Source organism: Gilbertella persicaria, assembly GCF_025201335.1.
Source record: "Gilbertella persicaria strain CBS 190.32 chromosome Unknown B0P05scaffold_44, whole genome shotgun sequence".
Lineage (NCBI taxonomy): Eukaryota > Fungi > Mucoromycota > Mucoromycetes > Mucorales > Choanephoraceae > Gilbertella > Gilbertella persicaria.
Window position 1 is genome coordinate 114,158 of NW_026252005.1, and position 15,647 is coordinate 129,804.

General features: G+C 38.2%; 4 protein-coding genes across 4 annotated transcripts; 2 read left to right on the forward strand and 2 right to left on the reverse strand.

The window, feature by feature from the left end:
* Nucleotides 1-12: 12 nt before the first annotated feature.
* On the reverse strand, nt 13-893 carry B0P05DRAFT_605664 (thioredoxin-like protein). The gene is made up of 3 exons (XM_051583348.1): nt 809-893; nt 519-743; nt 13-461 (listed from the first exon to the last, which is right to left on the reverse strand). The coding sequence occupies exons 1-3, from the start codon at nt 810-812 to the stop codon at nt 103-105; spliced, it is 588 nt and encodes a 195-aa protein (XP_051431504.1). The 5' UTR covers nt 813-893; the 3' UTR covers nt 13-102.
* A 151-nt stretch (nt 894-1,044) lies between these two features.
* B0P05DRAFT_599350 (uncharacterized protein) lies at nt 1,045-4,608 on the reverse strand (the record flags this gene model as incomplete). Its single annotated transcript, XM_051583201.1, has 12 exons — nt 3,700-4,608; nt 3,566-3,660; nt 3,027-3,515; nt 2,913-2,993; nt 2,744-2,872; nt 2,465-2,699; nt 2,320-2,412; nt 1,987-2,274; nt 1,759-1,942; nt 1,603-1,730; nt 1,448-1,534; nt 1,045-1,394 (listed from the first exon to the last, which is right to left on the reverse strand). The coding sequence occupies exons 1-12, from the start codon at nt 4,571-4,573 to the stop codon at nt 1,045-1,047; spliced, it is 3,033 nt and encodes a 1,010-aa protein (XP_051431505.1). The 5' UTR covers nt 4,574-4,608.
* A 6,172-nt stretch (nt 4,609-10,780) lies between these two features.
* B0P05DRAFT_447251 (uncharacterized protein) lies at nt 10,781-11,227 on the forward strand (the record flags this gene model as incomplete). The annotated part of the gene is made up of 1 exon (XM_051573827.1): nt 10,781-11,227. A coding segment is annotated over one exon (447 nt), but the record flags the coding sequence as incomplete, so codon positions are not given.
* Nucleotides 11,228-12,252: 1,025 nt separating this feature from the next.
* B0P05DRAFT_556188 (uncharacterized protein) lies at nt 12,253-12,577 on the forward strand (the record flags this gene model as incomplete). Its single annotated transcript, XM_051579875.1, has 2 exons — nt 12,253-12,482; nt 12,528-12,577. Coding segments are annotated over 2 exons (255 nt in total), but the record flags the coding sequence as incomplete, so codon positions are not given.
* Between the last annotated feature and the right edge of the window lie 3,070 nt (nt 12,578-15,647).

Here is a 15,647-nt window from a genome sequence, read left to right on the forward strand (position 1 = left end):
GTGTATATTTTTATGACAAAAAAACCTCTTTTTTTTTTATTAAATGCAAGTGTGAGTACGGTATGAAGAAGTTATTTTTTTTTATATATATGTACACAGAAATTAGTTAACTGAGTTGAAGTATTCCTTGGACTTTTCAACATCAGGCTTGATAGTCTTGGAACCAGCCTTCCAGTTAGCAGGGCAAACTTCACCGTGTTCATCAGTGAACTTGAAGGCTTCAACAAGACGAAGGACTTCATCAACAGAACGACCAACAGGAAGATCGTTGATGGTGATTTGACGAACAACACCGTTAGGGTCAATGATGAAGAGACCACGGAGAGCAACACCGGCTTCTTCGATGAGAACACCGTAGTCCTTGGCAATAGACTTGGTTTTATCGGCCAAGAGAGGAATGTTCATTTCACCAAGACCACCTTGCTTACGGGGAGTGTTGATCCAGGCAAGGTGAGAGAATTCTATATGACATTAATATACTTTCTCACTCCTTTTTTTTTTTTTGATGACACACTTACCAGAATCAGTAGAAGCACCAATAACAACGGTGTCCAAAGCTTCGAATTCCTTGACGCGTTCAGAGAAAGCAAGGATTTCAGTGGGGCAAACAAAAGTGAAATCCATAGGGTACCAGAAGAAGACAACATACTTGCCCTTGTAGTCAGAAAGGGAGATATCCTTGAATTCACCGTTGACAACAGCGGGAGCAGTGAAGGCGGGAGCAGGCTTTTGAACTTGGGCGACTAATATATCATGTCAATAAATAAATAAAAGTGCGCGCTTTATCTCGTGACGTGTCAAAACTTACCCATTTTTAAAACGGATTAAAAAAAGAATATAGAAGAAAAGAAAAGAAAAAAAAATAATGGACGATAACACCGTTATTTATAGTCAAAAAAGACCCATCATTCATTTTGATTTGTTGATGAGGGGGATTACTAAAACCTAACTTTAAAGAAGCTGATCTTGAATTAAGCTTAGTAATAAGCATATTCCACCAATCATAGCCACCTTACAAATGACTTTTATAGCCAATCACTTTATTCATCTGTCAAATGGAGAAAGGGGTAACTTTTTACAGCGTTGAAAAGATAAGCCTGGCACACGAACTTGTTTTGTTTCCAAAGAAAGGGGTGACTTTTTTTTTTTTAGGTAAGTCCATCTTCTAGCAATTTCCATCACACTTACTTCAATAGCATCTAATCGTATGGTTGTCTTGATACGTTCTGGTAAATGATGATAATCAAAAATGGCGTTTTTTGTGATATCCATCATTTTGATATGATTTGACCAACGTAAAATCCGTTGGTGACTCTGACTTGTTAATCCGCAGTTTGAAATTGACAAGGCGATAATTTTTGATTTCTCAATAGCCTCATCTAAATATTGAATGCCTAAAAAAGGGTTGCATAAATATTATCTTTTGGGATAAAAGAGAAACAATTACCTGCATCTCCGATCTGAGGATTAGAAGACAGTACAAGTCGATTAAGTCTCTCAATATAGACTAGACTATAGCCCATTAAGACCATATCTATATTTGGCGTCAATATATAGATATATGTATGTATATATATATGTGTGTGTGTGTGTGTGTTTTACCTTCTAAATCTAATCCGCAGCTTGTTAAGTCTAATTCCATCAAGTTCTTTTTTAAAATAAAAAGCTCTTTGAAATGACAATAAGCAAGTGTTGTCTTGATAGAACGTTTAAAACTCAATTTAGTTAATCTAAACAGACATTAGATCATTTTAGTACGACATGTCCCCTTGCCTTTGTAAATCAGATAACATATCAAAATTATTCCAACCAAAATCACTTGTAATGCTTGTTAATTCAAGTGCTTCAATATAGTTGTATTGACACCATAATTCAGTCAATTTAGAAAGCATATCTTGCTCAAAATGATTACTGGATAGATTTATGGTCAACAAACAAGACACTATCAGAACACTAAGTTATGAGCTATTGTTTTCTTAGACTTACGTTTGAGATCCAAAGGTTTCTCTCGAACCATGCGATGAATGATGTCGTTCGCTTTGCCAATCTCTGTGTTTTCTAAATAGAGACGCTTCATACCAGGCTTTTTTTCAAGAAAAGAAGGAAGTTGAAGAAAAAAGAGAGCATCCACGGGGTTATGAGAGAGATTCAATATGTATATACGAAAAGGTATTAAATAATCGAGACAGGCTGATGTGATACGATTGTTGCTTAGATTAAGGTCACCCAGAGATGGGCTGACACAAGTTAATAATTGATCTATATCCTGATCCACTAGTCACCATAAATACGTTACGTTACGATGTATAACACACTTACCCAACATGTTGGATGCCAAGTTCAGTCTATATAGTGCGGATGAATGCTTCAAAATGTGTTGTATCACTCGAAATTGATCGAATGCTTTGATATCTATTTATCTATGGGTGAATAGAATGTTTATAAACCCTGTTGTGTTCTTTACTTAAACCCTTGAATGAGATATCTGTGATTGTCTGTCCTCTTAGAGCATATTCAAGAGACTCTATCTTGGCTATATTGAATCGTTGACATGTATTGAGGTATAAATCATGAGGCAGTTTTCGATGAGTGCCATCTATCTGTGCTTCTACATATTGATTTTCTTCTGTAATGACACTATAGACTAAGTCTTCTGGAAGTATATCATGGCCCCGAGTACGTAAATGGCTTATATTGGGCTTGTTTATGTTAATGAAGGAATATATCTTGAGCTCTCTCTTACCTCGAACCCATGTTCATGCCAACATCGTACAGCAATGTCTTTCATCAAAAGTCGCACAGTTTCTGGGGCAGGTTCATAAGTAATATGAAGATCAACGGGTGGATCTGATAAGATCTTGACACGCATGGTCTATCTAGATTAGTTTCTTTAGGGATGGTAACCAACTTACTTTTTTGGTTAATTGCGTAAAAGAAGGCGTGATACGTGGATAGACGTGTAATTGAGCAGAACGATTTTGAAGCTTGTATCGCTATAGAAAACAGTAAGAGGTACATATACAGACAACATGTAGCTCACTTGCCAAAAGTTCTTCTTGTCTTTTAGTTTCTGCTAACAACTTTTCAGTCGCCTGTTGTTGAAAACCCAAATCAAAGTATTCGTAGATACGAGTACGAAGCTGAAGAATATCAATGGTAAGCATATATTGATTTAAAGGGCTTTCTTTTAAACTAGCTTCTACATAATCGAAAGCTTCATTGCTTGATTCCAAATAGACTTGTTGTGTTGACTCATTTAATTTCCATAAGGTTTCTGTCTTGATATGCAGCAATTGACCATAGATCAAGGAAGAGAAATCCCTAGCGCTTGAAAGCACAAGATAGCCTTGATCTATCGTATCAATAACCACTCGATAGAGTTCATAAAAATCCAAAGCTCGGACATAAGCCAAGAATTTAGCAGCAATGGGCGCATTGATATCTCCCTTTTTACCAAGGTATTCAATTTCATCCTTCATTGTCTTGATTTGTATAACCATTTCAAGCAGTCGTTTCTGTACAAAAAAAAATAAATAGGCTGCTGTTATATATGTATAAAACTCACACAAGCTCTTTTAGATTCTGTGCCAAGGGTGTCTACAGCTTGTTTGTGTAATTTTATGCAAGCATTGAACTCGTTCAGGTACAAATGATATTTGACTGACAAGATCAGTGTCCATTCTAAAATAAGAGACTTACTTCTTTCTTCATAACAAGTCATTATATCTTCCGATAATCCGAGTCGAATGGCCACTGCATGTTCACTCATCTGACATTGCTTGACCATATCATGATCCCCTAATGCCTTATATAAATTACCCAATTCCCACCAAGCTGTCTTTTCACTAAAGCCATCCTCTAATTTTTGAGCTAGTTTGACCGCATTGTTGAGATGATGTTTAGCATCATGACGTTTGTCTGGTAATTTGCATTTCATGACACCCATATTAAAATAAACAGACTGTTTGAGTTTTACAAGATCATCTTCATCTGTCGAATCAATATCTGCCAATGTCAGGTCCTCTATCACTTGTCTTTCGAGTTCATAGAAATGAACAGCTTGTTGATAATCAGAGAACCGAGATGCTTCAAGATCAAGACTTTTTGTGAAATAAACGTTGCCTATCAATCGATAGGTAGACTGTAAGGCAAGTTTTATTTTGGGTTGATCCAAATCCATCTTATCCTCATCCTCTGGCTTATGTTGAGATAAGAGTAATTGAGTTGATTCAAGCGCATAATGAATGGCTTGATCGTATATTTCTTGCATAGCATAAATTTGACTCATAGAATGATACGCTTTGGCTAATAAGAAGGGATATCTGGCTTCTTTTAAGACGCTAATGACTTTTTGACAATACTTGAGAGTACGATCGAGGTATTTGAAAAGCTGATCTTGATCAAACCCTTGATCATCGTCCACAAGCCATTCAACTAGCTCGAGGATCTGTTGTGCAGCTTTTATTTTCTTATTCTTGGCTAAGTGTTGTTTGTATTGTTCAATGTAGAACGCATAACCTTCAGCTAAGGTATCTGTCTTTTTGTATTCAATAGCATAGGTAACGTTTTTCATTCTTTTGACAAATGGAAAAAAAATTTGAACTAAATGATCAAGCAGTCCTTGCTTATTAAAACGATGGATCCTTTTTTTTTTGAAGCCTTTGCTCGTTATTTATATAGTGAAAACAACTGTTTCTCTGCTCTCTGCACCTCTTTTTACTAATGCATCTACCTATAGTCTCTTTGATTTTGTGCCTCTTGGGTCGTAGCAAAGTATCATGCACACACGAAATGGCAGTCTCCGGAGATTGAAAACAAAGCAACTGGATTTCTTCAGAGCGACCAACCCAACCCACAACATGACATCCTCCAAAGGGCGTCGTAACAACGAAAATGCACCCAAAACCTGGTCGCAAGTAGCGACTAGAGCTATTGTGTCTGCTAATCAGTCGTCATTATTGGCTTCTACTTCGTCATCTACACGCACCTCCGGTTCTTTCTAGTCAAAGTATGCTAGTAACAGCATTCTTTCTTCAGGCACCATTACGCCTTATATTTGTCGGTTTAGAAAAAGATAGTGTTTTGATTGATATCACTAATATTCGTGATGTAAGTGGCCTTAAACAGTTTTTTGGGTCACTCAATACAAATGAAAAGTATTATTTCTTTGGCACTTGTTGAGCGCAAGTATTTGCAGAAACGCTTTATTGAAACTTGCTGGGATATCAACTCAGAAGTGTACAATAAATTAGTGAACTCCGGTTTGCAGATGGAAGATAATAATATTATCAAAGGCTACCGCAGCTTGCTCCAAAACGCCAAAATTGCTCGAGTTGAGGTTGGACGACCCCCCCCTCATTCATTCTTCAGCTCTCCGCGAGCAAATGAAAAAAAAACGTTTTTCCCATTTTGGTAAAGTCCTAGATCTGGGATTTCGTATGGACGGTGCTGTATTTTTCGGCCAGGGCTACGTCGTTCTTGACCTGAACAATCCTCACAAGTCTGAGCCTGAGCAACTTGGTCGAGTAGTGGATTGGTCTGAATTTGATCAAGAACCTCTGCTTACGTGAGATGAAATGCCCCAATTTTGTCGTTTTTGCCAGAAATCCGACCATTATAGAGCAGACTGCATGGAACTCATTAATACTCGTCGTTGCTATAACTGCAATGAGCGTGGTCATATCAGCCGTGATTGTCCTCGTCGTAGTCATGGAGCAGGCCACCCTCCTAATAAGCGTATTGGGATCACAAAAGACAAGGCTAGTAAATCAGGATCCAACCTGCCCAATGAGCAACTGGCACAAAATGCGAAGCATAAGCAAATTGTCTCTCCTGCTGCATTGACTACCGTCCCTCTTAGTCAAATAGCAACCGAGACTATTCAAACGCTTTCAAACGATATTACAGTAGTCGAGCATGAATTGATGGATCATGAAATGAAAGAGCAAGGAGATAGTGAAGTAGAAATCATTGACTCCGATGGAGAGGATGATGATGAATATCTTCAAAATATTCCAAGCAATAATCCAACCCAAGAGGCTTTGGACTTAGAAAGGTTTATCCAGGAGCATAAAAAGATCAAATTTAATCATGACGATGAGAGACATAGAGTGGTGCCCAATCATAATACAGGTGGATCAACAGGTACCTCTCCTGACTTTCAACAAGATAATCTATGCCTAAAGACTCTATGCAAATTGCACCCTTAATTGTCGTGGCCTTACGAAAACTTCAGATCCTTACAAACAATCCTTATCCATCCGCTTTCTACGTTCAACTAAATATGACATTCTATGCTTACAAGAAACACACGCATCTACACTTAATATACAGAAACAGCTCAATCTCAAGTTCCAGACTAAATCCAGTCTTTGGATAGAACATTGTGGCATTGTTTCCTTAAAATTTCAATTCTACCGATGGCCGCTTTCTCTTAGCGTCCGCCGTTCATGCCTCTGAACCCTCCATTCCTTTTATGTATATCCTCAATATTTATGCTCCTGCTTATCGTAGTAGTCGATCCACATTCTTTCGCACGTTATCTTCCAATCAACTATTAATGTCACATTTACGGTCAACGTCTTTGCCTATTATTATTGCTGGCGATTTCAACTATGACATTTACCGTAAATCCAACATTGATACGTGCTGGAATGATCTATTTCTTACTTCATTCCAAGATTGTTTTCAAAGTGATCCTCTTCCTACATTCGTCAGTACCACTGGTAGTCGCACACATATTGACTATATATTTTGCACTCTACCTCATGCTGACAATGTAATTTCTATGACTCAAAATTTTGTCAACTACAGTTGGACTGACCATGCCTTGCTTTCTATCAACTATCAATCGGTACACACTTCAGCTGGACCTGGTCCTTGGAAAGATAATCCTAATCTTGCTCGACTATCCACATACAGAAGCGGTTTGACAGCACACATTGAACAGTATATGGATAACATCAACCGTTTGGATCCTGATTGCCCTTCAGTTCAAACTATTTGGGATGAATTGAAAGAACAAGTCAAAGTTCTTACTCGATCCTTCCAGATCGAGCGTAACAACTGGCGATCCAAATCTCTAAAAAAGCTTCAATCCAAACGCAACATAATTTTACGAGATCATAAAAATATATCTATTTTATCATCTCTTTTACCAAAGGTAGAACAAATGATTACCATCTTGCAGGATGAATCGGCAGAAATAGAACATCTCAAAGCAGGCAAATTTTGGCAAAAAAAAAAAAGGTGAACGATCTCCTGGTCTTTTCAAAAAAACTTGCACAAGATAGGTCTACGCAGCGAACAATACCAGAGCTCTTTGATCCCAATTCTAGACGATTGGTTACTAATACAGAAGGGAAAACAAAGGTGATGATTGCCTTCTATAAGGCGCTATATCGTCCTGACAAGATCCAATCCTCTGATGTCAATACGCTTTTACAACGTACCAACAGCCAACGACTTACTAAATAGCAAGTATCTACCCTTGGAAGTCCTATCACTTGGCTGGAGATATCGAAAGCAAGTAGACGCTCACCTCGTCAGAGTAGAGTAGTCCTGGTAGCGATGGTTTGCCATACGAAATTCTAGGCATTTTACTTTGTGTTCCTTGTTTAAGGCAGCTGGTTCTACAAGTATACAATGATGCCTTAGCTCATTCTTTATTCCCAAGATCATGGTTGCTATCACTTATGACTCTTTTGCCTAGGAAAGGTGATCTAACACAGGCAGGTAACTATCATTCTATCCAATTGGTGAATACAGATAACAAGATCTTCGCTCGAACCATCAACCACCGGATTATGACAGTAGCTGCTACACTTATCAACAGACATCAGCTAGGCTTTATGCCTGGTAGATATATTGCTGAGCATGGCTTGCTCACCCAAATGATCATGGAAAATGCAGCAGCAAACTACCGCCGACCAGACAAAGATCTTGGCATTCTTTTAGACCAAGAAAAGGCCTATAATCGTGTCAACCTTGGCTATCTCAAGCAAGTGTTGTTACACTTTGGTTTTCCAAAGACCCTGGTTGCCAGCATTATTACCTTGTTTAGAGATAATTCCATTTGTATCAACATCAATGGTTGGCTCTCTAAGCAGTTGGTTCCAAAGCGTCGAGACCTCAAACAAGGTGACCCACTCTCTTGTATTTTGTACAATTTTGCCTTAGAGCCACCTCTCCAGTCGATATTGAATGACACTCAATTTTCTGGCCATCGCTTCAAGCATAATGATTTTAGTCAAGCTATCACCTTACCTGCTATCAAATTGCTTAGTTATGCTGATGACACTTTAGTTTTTCTTCATAATATCCGTGACCTTCGCAGAATGCAGTTTCACTTGCAGGCCTACAGTAAAGCATCCAATGCCAAGAGTAACTACCATAAAGTGCGAGCAATCTCTCTCTCTGGCCACAATCTAGATGATAAATGGCTGACTACTCTACAAGCCATTGACATTCCCAAGATATGGTGCCGTACAGTTGCTGAACCCATTGTCTATTTAGGTTTTCCCCTTATCCAATCCTTGGACCAGCGCGCTCACTTTTTTTCGTCCCTCACTCGATCACTGACTCAACTGGCGGATATTCATGCCTCACGCAATCTTTCTGTTGTTGGCAGAGCTACAGTTGCCAGTGCGCTTTTATTGTCTAAATGCTGGTATATTTTGCGGGTGATCCCTACCACTGAAGCAATCCTTAATACCATCCGAACTGTCATTACTTCTTTTGTCAACCGGCAAATCTTTCCTCGCATTAGTTGGCAAACGATGACTGCACCAAAGTGGCATGGTGGCCTTGGCATTCTTGACTTGTTTTCTCAGCAGAAATCACTGTATTACCATTGGCTTCATCCTTTTTTGTGTCCTCAAGCTGAACGCTCTCTGGTATAATACTTTCTAGCAGCACATACCCGTGCTTTGCTTCAGACTGAACATCTGCTCTTGGGTCTGCTCTTTCCTCGTTCTCGCCCAGGCCAACTCAGGCAATTGGCAAGTAATACTGTCACAATGTGCTGCCAGACAATGGATGCTATTCCTAGGAAACAGTACTCATACATGCCAAACCCTATCGAATGCCTTTTACTGCCATTACGCTCAATTATTTTGCCATCTGACACTTTTGACTTGCCTCTCAAGCTACGCACAGTAGCAGTTTCCTATCTATATGAGTACCATTCACAGGGTCACTATTTGGCACCAATACCAGTTTCTTCCTTTCCCCTGGATATCCGTCGTAGTGTCAGAAAATATATTCAAGCAGTGAATCAAAATCATTGTCAACTGGAACCATTCTTTGGTCAATGCCTTGTTCGTACTTCATTAGACTTATACAATCCTGTGCATATTCCTGCAATCCAGCGGTCTCTTTGTTTCTTTTCTTTTGTGCGTATGTTGAAACTGCCTTTTGACAATGAAAATTTCATTGCCCTCAAAAATGGTGGCTATACTTTCCGTAAGGTCATCACACAAGCTACCTTGTCTGATATCATTGCTCGGCAAGAAGCTTCTTCTGCTGCTTGGAAGTACTTTTGGTGTATACCTATCACAAGATTCCCACTCGCTTCCCCACTGCTGCCTGCATTTTGTGTGGTGATCAGGAGACTGTGTACCATTTCTTCTTTCGCTGCCCCCAAAAATTTCCGTTCTGGGATGCTTTGATCAGGGAATTTCTACGGCCAGGCACCTCTCTGGATCTAGTCTCTGATGCACTTGCATCTTTCAATTTTTCTCGGATTCGGTCTCAAACCAACTGTCCTCTTTCAGTAGCCATGGTAACCTTGATCGGTCTCTCTGAAATCTGGAAGGCCCATTGGACCCATACCATGCAGAACCAACCATTCCATTATCTCTCTGTTCTCCATAGCACTCGCTATCAAATTATGCGTATAGCTGCTGAAAATGACCTTTCATCTTGAGAGGTCTTTTCTCGCAGTAGCTGCTCTTTTTTTTTCTTGATTTCTTTGTTTTTTGAAATTGTAGTACCCTTTTTGTTTCTTTTAATCCTCTTATAATAAATAATTGTCGAGCACCTCTTAGTGGGTCCCTCTCGAGACTACTAATACGTGCGGCAAATAAAATCATTAAAAAAAATTGAGCTTTTGCTTGGAACTCCATAAAGACGCAGTTTTTTGGCTTTAGTGTAGTGACAAAAGTTGCAGGTATCTGTCTTTTAAATCTACTGATCCAGAGAAAGCAACGACTCTTCTGCTAAAATATTGAGTAAATACTCGAAGCGTTTACAAGGTTTTTCGCTCTTATCATACCATTTCTATTATAAAATTAGCAAGTAAGCACTTTCATTGGAAACTGCAGCATTTGACTCACAGTTTCAGTATTCAAGCTTGCCTTTAGCTTTAATTTTCGTCTTGTAGCGTCAAAAAGAAGCTCAGAGAATTGTCAGCTTGAAGTTTTTTGTGAGTAGCACCCTTTGGTTTTGGGAGATTGATCTCTCCCGCCTCATTGGTCACAATCTATTTATCCATGATACTCAATCTCTATCCATAAAATACCGCACATGCAATACATTGACTCAACACTGTCGTATCCTCCTTCAAATTTTCAAACATATCTACAAATAAAAACTATTTCTCAAACCATTTGTCCTCGCTCACCTTGAATCTACTATGGTTACACCTCCCTTTAACACCTACAATATCCTTCATCCTTCTTGCCTGCAATCCTTTGTCACCACACTTACATACTTTCAATCTGTCTCCTCATCACTAGTTTTCAGACCTGCAACTCTCACTATTTCTGGTTATAAAGCCTTACTTCCCCAACACATTCCTACACCCACCTCACCTTTTGACACTGCCCCTAATTGGAAAGCCTTTTGGTCACTTCAAATCACACATCGCTCCCGCAACATCTGGTTTCGCTTCCTACACAAAAACATCAACACTCGCTTCTACCTACACCAAAAATTACCGAAGCTCATCACTAGCCCTCAATGTATTCACTGTCCTTACTTCCGTCTCAACACCATTGACACACTTGACCATTTCAACTTTCTTTGTCCAGTCAAATACAAAATCTGGTGTCACATCCTCTCCGCTCCTTCAATTCACCTCTTACGACAACTCCTCAATCTTCGTACCACCATCAGTCGCTCCAGTTATTCTGCATTCCCAGCCCTATGCACACAACAAATCTGCGCTAGCACATTGGGAGGTCTATGGTACAGCCATTGGCGTTTGGTTTTTGATTCCACACCCTTCACCTTTTCTGCTGTACTCTCCATAATCAAACGCCTGCTGACTAAACAACCCAATGAACAAGAACTAATACTTCTTGACTGAAATCACTTTCCCTACTAGTTAAACTTATGCACATTTCCTCTCTCTTTCTTATTGCACATCATATCCCTCCAGTCTTAATTATCACTCATTATGACATCTTTAGGACTTTAAATAAAACAAGAACATAGTTCCCTTACAAAAAAAAAGTTTTGGGAGATTTTTGACCATTTTTCACAAGTCGCTTTTTTTGGCCCAAACCAACTCTAAAGATACCCCATATATTAGCAGACATGATTTATACATATCTAGAGTATTTATGCATGTATAAAAAGGCTTTTTAATACCTTTATATGTCTAGGAAGAACAAGAAGGTATGCGTAAGCCCTTGTCTTTTTCACTTCTGAATCATATTTTAAGCACTTCCTTCCCTTTTTTTTTCATTTGAAAATTCTTCTGAAATTATCAAGCTTTCTCGCTTTGATATTTTTGGCCCTCAAAAGATGAAATGACAATAAAAAAAATGCTTTTTTTGTACGCATGTAACAAAACCTTGCTTTGGGGGCTACTTTGTCTTTTCTTCTTTGCTTTCCTATTACTATCTTTTTGTTTATCAAAAAGCAAATAATAACTGGTTAAATGTGTACTTTTCTTAGGTTAGGCAGCAACAAGGGAGTTTTTTTATTGTTTTTTATTGTTTTGTTTTGTTTTGTTTTGTTTTGTTTTGTTTTGTATTATGCAGTTGAACAGTGTTACACATGGTGTTGTCTATTTCTTTACAACAAGCAATGTCCTCTTAAAGACTATTTCTTTTCTGTCATCTTCACACACAATAAAGAAATAGATCGCTATGCATGTGCATCTTTTTAAAGAGCAAGAACAAGATGTATAAAAGCATAGATGAAATACATGAGTTGTATTTTATCAGCATAAATAATGACGTCAGTATGACTATGTTCTCTTCCCCTCCTTTTTTTTTTTTTTTTTTTGTTAATTGGCTTGAAAGTAAAAAAGAGCAAAGAACGTCTATAAAAAAGAAATGGCACAGTCTTGTCTTTTTTCTTTTCTTTCTTCCTTTTACTTATCATCTACTCTACTCTTTCAATCAAAAGCTACGCTACCTTAAGGCCTCAAGACCACTTTTGCTCTACTACAAGACCTACTCTACCTTACTTTACTCTTCTACTCTCTTGGCCTCGTATGCAAATCTACTAGCCTCTTCTCATCCATCAAGGAGGTAAGATAATTATTCTAAAAGACACGTTTACTGACTCTCTTATAGGGAACCACTTGTTTCCGTACAGTGATGTTCCAAATGCCCTCTTCTTGTCGGCGATGGCATCCATTCGGCCCTGAACTACGCAGGGCCAGTTTGGGCCGGTTCATTCGGCTCTGAACTACGCAGAGCCGCGTGGGCTATGAAAATCAGCACATTAGAGGGTAGCATGATGGCTTTGGTCTTTTGGTAAGTTATATATGCTTGAAAGCTTTTTTTTTAATCATCATTCTAGTTACTTGTTTCCTGGTTCATCAAGGCTCTCTTTCTATGGCTTTACTCTTCTGGTTCTATTTCTGGCTCTATTTTGTATTTGGTGAATCTTTCTCAAACCTCTTCTTCGAACCTCTTCTTCAAAATAATTGCCTCTTCCTGATATATGAAATTACTGACACATCATTAAAAAAAATAAACAAGTCATTTTTTCTTCTTTTCTTATCATATATAATCATGATAAATCATTAATGTGCTTATGCTTCTGTATTATTCAAAACTGCTATGTTTAAATTGAATTCGGGTAAAAGCTAGCATGTCTATGAAATAAACAGGTTTTCAATATGAGACAGACCTAGGTGTGCTTCCTTTTTTATAAACAAAAATTGCAGCTTAAATGATTTTACTAAAGGTACTAGAGAAGACATTTATTATGTTCAGATTACCACGATGGCTTTGTTAAGTTGGAATTCTACTAGAAAGAGAATTGCAGGGTTGAACTGTAGCTCCGTATTAAAGAGCATCTCGCTTTCATAATTTTGAAGGTAATGAAAGATAAAATACGTTTGTATAAAGACGAGTTAATTTGAGCATTCCCCTCAGATCTGCATTCAAAGTTGATTGCACACTGTAATCAGTACAAAAGAAGCCCCTTTTCAATAAATTTTGACTAATAAGTAGGTACTAATTCATATAATATTCGATTTACAGAGCGTTTGAGAGTAAGATTCGCTATTATACATGACATTTCTGAGGTCAAAAAGAGTAACTATTGAGTATGACAAATGGTGCATATCATGCAAGTGGGAGATTCGGTATTTCAAATATTGGTCTCTTGCACTCTGCTTAAAGACCTTTTTTTTCTCTTTTTACTGACACTCACAAACCGCAACTGCGTTTCGATCGAGTTAAGAGGAAGACTAAACACCAGTTAGAAAAAATCAGAGCGTAGTGTTATGGCATATGGAAGACAACATCACTGTAGTTTCGCAAGTGAAATGAGTCCTGATCACCTCATACTAAAGACGAAAGACAACAAGGCAACATACTTGAGTGAACAAAGCCGTTGATGTAAGTGGAATATACGCATAGATCTTATTACACAAATACGACAACAAAGAAAAAGGATATGCACAACACAAACACATGATGGGTTTGATCAGGGTAATCAAGCCTTTTCAGATCCTCTTTTTGTCTGAACAAGAGTTGATCAGACTCTCGAATAGACACAAAAAGACTCAAAAAAGTAGACTTACACTACGAAAACTTACTAAGCCTTGAATGTATATCTTCCAAACCCTAAAGAGAGCCAGAGTCTGAAGAAAAGGGTTTGAAAGCCCTATACCACTTGATCAAACGCCTTACAGACACTTGAGAAACCAGCCTGAGTAGAGCACACCTTGTTTATCATAGAGCTTACCGACCAAATCAGAGTAGAACCAGGGAGAGAAATAGTCTTGAACCAGCAGTACATCTTGTTAGACGACCTTTTAGATAACTAAAAAACCAGTTTGAGTAGACTAGTCAATAAACATAAGTTATTGCGCGTTGCTTTTGATGACACAAGTTTCAGTGTGGCTTTATGTCTGAACAACACTAAACAACACAACTACACTATTGAAAGATATATAGAAATCAAATAAGCAACATGAACTTACCTTGAAAAAGAATGTAAAAAAGAAACAAAAGTAAATCGTTGCTTTAAGCAAGCCCTTAAACTTCTAAAGACAAAAGTAAAAGCAGCTAGTCTTCAAGAAAACATCATTACAATAAAAAAAAAAGTATACGTCATTATTCATTGTTAAAAGTAAATCTTTATTAAATAATGTCAGTCTTTAGTTTCACTTCATAGAGAAGTTACTCACAGGAGTAGCCACGAGAAGGCAACTGACTCGTACTCCCTCACTTCCTTCACTGACACCTTCCCAGGCCCGCGATACACTGGGGAATGTCAGATCATTAAAGAAGGATCCCAGCAACTCCCAGCAACTACCCTTCTTCCCGCTGCAGACCAACGCCTATATACCTCGTATCTTACTCTCGGGGCAGTAAGATAAGAAAGTAAATCATCGGCTATAACAGGCCAACAACGATCAGGATCGAACACTGAAAGCCACGGAGAGAGAGACACCAGTAGACAGAACCAACCAAATAGAGAGAAAAACCTAGAGAAAGCAGAGATGTCAGCAAACGCGTTTTTGAAATGATGGAGTACTTACCAAAAAACGATCTACAAAAAGAGAGAACACGAAAAAAAAACTACATTGTTAGACTACAGATAACACACAGACGCTCAAAATGAAAATAGAAAGACTCAAAAAACCAACCAAAGAGAAAATCCTAGAAAAGACAGAGATGTCAGTAAACGCGTTCTTGAAATAAATAAGGTACTTACCAGAAAACGAACCACAGAAAGAGACAACAAAAACAACTACACTAGCCTTCACCAGTGCATTGTTAGACTACAGATAACTAGTATATCCTCAATACATAGCTACTTGTAACCAAAGTAGAGAGACAAAGAGAGAGAACCAAGCAGATAGAGCCAAGCGGATAGAACCAGCCAAGTAAAGAGAAAACCTTAGAGAAAGTAGACGCGTTCTTGAAATAGATAAGGCACGAACCAAAAAGAGAGAGAGACCAGAGTAGAGAAAGTAAAGAAACAGAAAGAAAAGATAAAGAAATAAAAAAGAGTGCTGCGTCCTTTCTGTTTTTTTTTTTTCTTTTGTTTTTTTTGGATTATCTCATAGAGAGGACGTCCAACTTGTGTTACATATAAACTTATTTACTTGCATAAGACATGCGATGAACACCCTACTTGTCAGTTCTATAAACAGAAAAGCATCCCCTTTTGCTTATTTTCTTTCTCTTTTGCTATGTACTTGTCCTCTGTATTTCTATTGAGTAGTTCAT

Excerpts from the sequence above, each read along its gene's own strand:
- B0P05DRAFT_605664 (XM_051583348.1), bottom strand. Across the intron at positions 462-518 it reads TGGTGCTTCTACTGATTCTG|AATTCTCTCACCTTGCCTGG; the intron begins GTAAGTGTGTCA and ends AATGTCATATAG.